Genomic DNA, 8,206 nt, shown 5'->3' on the forward strand with positions numbered 1-8,206 from the left:
CACACACACACACACACACACACACACACACACACACACACACACACCTTAAAAGTAAATACTATACAAAGATTTTTAAAGTGAGTAATGGGAAAAACATGCTAGAAACTCGAGTTTCCAAGTCATTACAGTATGCCAGACACTTTGGCAATTTATGCATTGTTACCACTTTACATACAATAAAATGAAGGCAAACAGGGCTAGGTAAACTATTCAGAACCCACATACCCAATAGAAGAGTTTGGAACTGAACCAACAGGCTCCGGATATTGTTTTTAAAAAGTCAATATTAAGATACTGGTCTGAGGAGGCGGACCTGCAGTGACCCACTTCTACTTTAATCCTTGACCCTGAAGCTGGCTTCATTCTCCTGCAGCCTCAGCTCTCCATCCAAATTAGGAGTCGGCAAACTATGGCACGCAACCAAATGTTACTAAAGGAAACAAAGATGCTTTTCTTTTCTAGCTTAAAGAATTTGGGGGAAAATCACGGTTTTAAATGTGACCCTTAAGAATTTTATTATACTCAGATTGTTGTAAATGAAGCTTTACTGGAGCACACACTCACTGCACACTGCTGTGGCTGCCTTCACTCTGATGGCCGTGGTGACGAGCTGCACAGTAACTGTAAGATTTGCAAAAAAAAAAATGTTTGCTACCTAGTCCTTTCCAGAAATGGCTTGTAGACCCCTGCTCAAAGTTACGATAGTGTCACTCTTCTGATTCAAAGCCTCTGTCAGGTCCCCCACAGCTTTTTCTCTTTTTATTAATTATTATCATTTATTACAATTTATTCACATTGTATCTGGCTGTGGCTTTCTCCCTTGTCCCCTCCCAATCCCACCCTCCCTCCCTCTTCTCTTCCCATGCCCTTTCCCAAGTCCAGGATAGGAGAGGTCCTCCTCTCCTCCCATCTGACCCTCGCTTATCAGGTCTCCTCAGGATGGGATGTATCATCTTCCTCTGTGGCCTACAAAGGCTGCACCCCCCTAAGGGGAGGTGATCAGAGAGCCTGCCACTGAGTTCATGCCAGAGACAGCCCCTGCAGCTTTAAAGAGAAAGTCTAATTGCCTAGTTCACTTAAGGCCTCTCTGGTGTCAGGCTCCTGTTTCCAGCCACATCCCCTTTCTTGTCATGTGGTATACCCTGAGTCTGTTTAGCACAAACAGATGCTAACATGAGAACACCATTTTCAGGTTAACTGATTCTTTTTGTTGTTGTTGATTTGGGGTTTTGTTTTATTTTTTTGTTCGTTTGTTTGTTTTTGAGACAGTTTCATGTAGCCCAGACTTCCACACTGCTTTGTAAACCAAGGCTGAGTTTGACTTCTGGTCCTCCTGCCTCCGCCTCACAAGTGGTGGGATTATAGGTTGTGCCACCATACCTGGTTAATGAGTGGTGGAGATCAAACTCAGGAGCTCACACATGCTTGACTTTTCCCACTGAGCCATGTCCCCAGACAGACAGACTTCTTTTTTTGTGGTCCCTTTGGTATTATTTTTAATCTTTAAGGAGGAGATGGCTTACGGATAATAAATCCTTTGCAAGTAGAGATAATCCTGCTTATTTTATAAACTTTCATTTTTCAAAAGAAGTAATATTTCTTAGAATATAGGCTATGAACCTCTGGTCAGATGAAATTTAAACAGTAAGAATCAATCTATAAGAAAACATGATACATCCTTTTAGATAATTTCAACATCAAGTCTCAAATGTACAAAGCACTTCCATAAACTTAAACACTGAGGTCTCAGCACTCTATATTTTGAGATCCCTTAAAATAGACCTTGGCTAAAGGCAATGTCTTAGACGAAGAGTGAAGATGTGGCACTCTGAATAGTGTCTGTACTTTTCCAAATCTGAAAGTCTAGTCATACACTCCTCTTATTTTAACCCATCAGCAGAAAAATCTACTTGGATTAAGGAGATTTGAACGAACACAAAGACTTTCTCTAAATTGGTACTTGGTTAAACAGATTAAAATGCTGAAGCAAATATAAAAATATGTTAGGGGGTATTTTTGGTAATTATGTTTATTAATTACCAAAGCAGTAAATTACAGAATATAATGTTTTTAGAAGGAAATTTTGCCCAGCAAAAAAACATTGCAATTCTAATCACAGTTCTCACCTGTAAAAAAAAAAGGGGGGGGGGAACTACAGACATAAAACAAGAAATAAGGGCTGATGCCTTTAATCTCAGCCTCAGGTCTACAGAATGAGTCTCAGGCCTGTCAGAGCTACATTTTGATAATGCTTTTAAGGAGGTGGAGGAGGAAGAGATGGAGTGGGAAGCAGTGGGGGAATGGGAGAGGAAGGGGAGACAGGAGGCCCATATATCTCTATTGGAATATCAAGCAGGTAAGAAGACAGAGAAAAGGAAGAAAGATAGGTAAGGTCCTAGTTGAAGCTCTGACATTGTGGTATCTGCAGGATGGATCTTGATGAAAACAGTAAACCTTTCTCAGTATACTAACATGCCCACCCAAGTAGAAAGCAAAATGAAGATGGCAAATACGATGTTTATGCTTTTGAAAACAATTACTATTTTTTATGATTAACGTATGTAAATTGATTTGAGAATATGCAATTTAAATTTTGTGATCTGTAATTTAGAATTTTAATCCCAAATTTAATGGAAACACAAATGACCAAATGTGATAAACACAATATGCAGGGGAACAGCAACACTTCGTGACAGGGTCTTCACAGTGCAAAAGACCAAGACAAACTTTTGTTTTACTGTTTCTTTGATGTTAATGGACTTGCTACTTTGTTTGTCTGACCTGCTAGATTGAAAGTTCTCATAGGACAGGAACCCAGAGTCAGGAGGAGTAGATGGGAGGGTTTAGAGGGAGGAAAGGGAAGAGAGAAGCATTGTAATGAATTACAATCTCAAAACCAGACAGGAACCTGACAGAGCACAGTGTCTCTAAGAAGCTGGGTGACGACACTGCTGGGCAAGAGACAAATGGCAGAGCAAAAGTACGGTGGACTCACACCTGTAGACGCACTTTTCTCTCTAGTTATGCCGAAACATACATAATGCATTCATATTTTTTTACTTCACCCTGAAACCTGGAAGTCCAACAATGTGTTCATACCTCAGGGACACACTTTCCGGTTTCCTGACTTCTGCAGCTGCAGACTTGCTCAGAGCATGAATTAGAAAGACATTTAATCTTAATAGATGGAGTGGTGTCCATCTTGCATGTCAAGGTTCATGGAGAGAAAAGTTCAAGAGTCATAAATGCTTTGAAAGCATAAAAGGTCCTTTGGCTCTGGCTAGGAAAATGTCAACAAGTCACAAGATGCTGGACTGCTATTGGCCAGCTTCGTGAGGGCAGTGCCGCAAGGCATGGCGGAGTAACGCTGCCCTGCCACGCACCCAAGGTTGCAACGACACCAACCCTTAGTGCTCAAAACACCTTACTCAGCCTTAGCTCTAACGGCACAGAAATCATCTCTGGAAATGACTCACCATAAATAGGTCACGCGCACCAATGTCAACAGCTAAGAGAAAGGCCTTTTCAAACCTCTGGAACCTGTGATGAAGGGGGAGAGAGTGGGTTAGTTGTGAACAAAACAGCACCTACTAGCTTATACTAATATTACCGTATGAGCTTGCAAATGAACTGTACACTATCAATCTTTAATACTTACTTTTTAACTTAAAATGTCTTGGTGTTTTCTATCACTGTATTTTGCAATGTAAAATTCAGAATGAAGAACAGTTTACAAGCTGTTTTGAGGATCTGGAAAACTGATGATTTCTATTAATATGAGTCTGTACTCAGACAAAAACAAAGACAAATTTTTGTGCCCAAAACCTTAAAGGGGGAATGTGGTTTGTTTTGCGCATTTATTTGGTGTTGTCTGCATTCTTCTGATGGGAAAAATATTTTCCAAAAGGAGGGGTTGGCCCACTAGGATCTTCCAGCATATGACATGCTCTCACACTGTGAAGAGCTAAGCACGGAGGCCCGGGAGACCGTGAGTATGACTTCTGGATGAGTGGAACTCAAAGGAGACGTCGCCAAATGTGGGGAGATGAAAACCTAGAAGTGAAATCCTCAGAATTTTCATTTTATTGGTTTTTAAAGAGAAATTTGTGGGGATATAAAGAATATAGCATGATAAAGGTGATTGATACATAATTGCACTGCTATAATTAGTGGATGGAAGTTTAAAAAATCAATCTCATTGTTATAAAAATCTCACATTTGTAAGTTTTGAATATTCTCAGCTAACTTAAATGACCAGTACAAATTATTTCTAATTTTAAAAATGATATTACTTTGTACTCTTTGCCATGACCATAATCGTTCTCAGAACTTTCATTTTTTGGTTTGTTTGTTTTGTTTTTGTTTTTGTTTTCCAAGACAGGTTTTTTGTTTTTTGTTTTTTTATAGCCCCGCTGTCCTGGGACTTACACTGTAGACCAGGCTGGCTTGGAACTCAGAAATCCACCTGCCTCTGCCTCCGAAAGTGCTGGGATTAAAGGTGTGCACCACCACTGAGCTAGAATTTTCTTTACAAAGGTTTTACTGTAAGCTACAACATATGAGAACAAATTTGAGCTTAAGTAAAGTGCCTCTACAAAAAGCTTAAGAGCTCAGGAGAAAAGGCTATCACAAATACACTTTAAAACAGATTTTAGGCACAAAGATTTATCTTTGCTTTGCCTGAATGCAGACTCATACTGATAAAAATCATCAGTTTTCCAGATCCTCAAAACAGCTGATAAACTTGTTGTTCTCCATTCTTTATTTTACATTGCAAAATGCAGTGGTAGAAGACATCATGAGTTTTTAAATTAAAAAAATATTAAAGGTTGATAGTATACAATTCATTTGCAAGGTAACTGACTGTTAGTATTTGATATAAGCTGTTAGGCTCTGAAACAAATACACATTCCATATGAGGCTTGATACCTCTGAAGACCACGTCGCCCATGCCCTTTGCTGTTCTCACTAGTAAGTCAAATATTTGCCCAAATTTCTCCAAGTTATAGGTCCTGGAAAAACTTTGTTTTTGAGAAAAGGGAATTATCATAACAGGAAGTGTGCTGTCTCGTTATGCCGGCCGGGAGAGCAGAGAAACCAGCAAGTGGCCAGTGGAAGAGCTTGTTGGTGCCCTGGCCATTCTGCACTGCACCGTCCACCGTGCGGCAGCGCTCACTCCCCTGTGACCTTCCAAGTGATCGGACTTCAAGTCTGACTGCACGAGACAGTCTAATCCTATGGTCTGTGCCCCGAAACCGTTGGCCTTGGTTATTCTCTTTCCTCTACTTCTTGTTTTCCATTTTGAGGCCTGACATTTTTTCCTCTATCTTCCTTACAAGTTGGTATTCTATGGTCTTTTATTCTATACTTCCTCCATTCTCAATAATCATGTCAGTGACTCACAAATTCACAACTCTAAGATCCAGCTCTCTTCTGATAGTCAAGTTAGTTGTTTCTAGGCACCTGGAAATTAGCACATCTAACATGTACATTGTAATATCATTTTTTTTTTGGCAAACATACTTAGGACACATTGAAATTAAAGAAAGCAATGAAAGAAAACATCAATGGTTGTCCTGTCTCATCACAGAAATAAAGCCCTAACCAAGACACATGGTTTTGAAAACAAGGTCTGTTCTGGCCCTCGGACACCAACTAGACACATAAGGATTGCAGACCTCTGATTGCTGCCTGTCACACTGGGAAATGAGGTATAGCGGAGAAACAATACCTATCACGACACCTTCTTACCAAAATTCAGCAGTTTCTCACTTCATGAAGCACTGTCCTGACTAAGCCAAGTATTTTTAAAAGGTTATTCTTTCCACGTTTGTCCATTTAATGGATACTTCAGTTCTGTAGCCCTACGCCCAGTTCTATTTATAGATACCAGTACAGCAACTAATAGCATATGTTCTCAGGGTTATTAATATTGCTGTGGGGAGTGTCACTGACCAACAGCCCCAGCTTCTTATTTTGAAATTTATTGTCATGATTTCCTGATAAGGCTTATTTCCTCCAAGCTGTTCTCAGGCAATAACTGATCATTCCTGAGAAGACAAATACTAAAGCTCTCTTGTTTCTGGGTGGCTTAAGGCTGACAAGACTTTGGATGGGCAGCTTTGCCGTGATGATTTCCAGTGTTCGACATTGGGCTGACGGAGCGGGGGCCACATAGATGAGTGACATCTACCAGGACAGCAGATGTGTAGTACTGCTGGGTTCTGTTTACTCCCTCGGGAAGTAAACAGGTGATGGATGAATGATGGAGTGCTATACAGTTAGTGGTTCTACGTGAATTCTCTAGTAGCTTGCAAAGTCATTCTTCATTTGAAGGACAGGGAACTGATAATAGAGTTATCACAGAGTTAGAGGGACAACCAAGACAGGTCTGCCTTACTAAAGTCAGAGGTACCTGGACCCTGAGCTATGGGAAGGGTACATCCGGCTGGTTGCTTCTGAGGATGCCCACACTACACAGTTCTTGAAGCTGAGCTGGGATGTCGGTGCTACAGAATGCTTCAGAGACCTTTGCTCATAGTACAATATGTACTCCCTCACCCCTAGGACATGTCTGCCGTGCTCTCCTGGCTGACAGGCTGATTACTGGGTGTACGTGAGGCGGGGACATGCTGAACCTGGTAAGGCAGGGCACTATATACCCACAGAGTTGTAATTAGACACTGTGTGCCACAGAACCACAGGAATGAATTCTGAGCATGCGTGAATATGGGAGCTGGAACAGAAAACTGGTTATCAATCCAGTTATTTAATGGGACACAGAACTTATCACTCTATCAAAAACCCAAAAGATGGAATCACTCCCAGAAGGCTAGGAAAAACACTGATCAATACTCCATGAGGTAGAAGTGGCTGAGTTGTCACAAAAGACAATAGAAGACAAGGTAGCTAGTAGATTAAGGAGGGTGGGCATATTGCTGCCATGAGGCGAGCTGTAATGGTGGGGAACACAGACGATGACTGTGGATTTCTGGGTTTCCCCGTCTTAGTTGACATCAAGTAGCTATACTCTACACCTGTATGGAAAACAGACTCAGATGCCAGCAGGTATCCTGGTTGTTGTGTTGGGATCTGACATCTGCCTATACTGAGAGTCTACCTGGTCCTAGGCTGCTCCCAGCCAATGAATGAGAAATCAGGGCTTCTAAGGCAGCTCCATTCCTGGAAGATAAGGAACCTATCACCATTCCTTGACCAACCTCCTAGAATCTCAGTCGAGGCAAACATAGCTTTAGATTTCAGCCAGAGACTTGGGATGACTCTTAAACAAACTTTGGAGGCTGTTTCTTTATGTAGCATGCACCTTTCAAGTACACAGATCCACAAATTCCAGCTTCCCCAAACTAACCAAATCAAACAAACTGACACATTGTAGGATTTCTCTTTCTTGGTCTCTGGTCTAAAAAATATGTCCAGTTTCTAGAAGTTCTGTTCTTATAATCCATGGTTTTCAAAATTTATTAATTACACTTTATCTGTAGAACAAATTACAGCTGCCAAGTAATTTCTAGTAATTATTATTAGATAAAACACCCTGGAGACACAGGAGAAGCAAGCCATCTGATTTCTCCATATACAATTAGAGTCCACGAAGGCGCTGCTTTTTGGAAGAACCAGAATTAAAACAACATCTCTAATTATAATGATTTGGGACAGGTCTCTATAGCCCAGGCTTTGGCCTTGAACCAACCCTGCCACAGCTTCGCGTGTGCCGACATTGTGGGTCTACACTACCACAAATAGTCCTGATGCTCTTTAAATGCTCTCACTAATGGCTTAAATGTAATTCAAACGAGGTCAGATTCTTCACTTAGCAAGTTATGACTCATCTAAAGCAGTCTAAGGTTTCACAAGGACACCCAGACCCACTTCTCACTAGCTCTGGAGCTGGGTTACAGACCCCACAAAACAGCTTTGCTTACAGGGTATCCTCATACTTGAGGTACTGTCTTTGCCTGCCTAAGCCCACGACTCCCTTTTCCTGTTCTAGTTTCATTCTGTCGCTATGACCAGAAGCAATGAGAGGAGGAAAGGGTTTATTTGGCTTATACTCCCAGGCCACAGTCCATCACAGAGAATAGTTAGGACAGAAACTTGGAGGACTGCTGCTGGCTGGCTTATCTATCTATCTATCTATCTATCTATCTATCTATCTATCTATCTATCTATCTATCTATCTATC

The 8,206-nt window shown here is 41.1% G+C and overlaps 1 protein-coding gene across 2 annotated transcripts in view; it reads right to left on the reverse strand.

Moving 5' to 3' along the window:
• Nucleotides 1-8,206, reverse strand: part of Wdpcp (WD repeat containing planar cell polarity effector) — a 245,691-nt gene that overhangs the window by 85,299 nt on the left and 152,186 nt on the right. For both annotated transcript variants that reach the window (XM_055628872.1, XM_055628871.1), the window contains one exon: nucleotides 3,480-3,543. In XM_055628872.1, coding sequence (XP_055484847.1) covers nucleotides 3,480-3,543 — 64 coding nt within the window. The remainder of the gene's footprint in view (nucleotides 1-3,479; nucleotides 3,544-8,206) is intronic.

Source organism: Psammomys obesus, unplaced genomic scaffold (genome assembly GCF_907164565.1).
Source record: "Psammomys obesus unplaced genomic scaffold, mPsaObe1.curated_primary_1811, whole genome shotgun sequence".
NCBI classification, from domain to species: domain Eukaryota; kingdom Metazoa; phylum Chordata; class Mammalia; order Rodentia; family Muridae; genus Psammomys; species Psammomys obesus.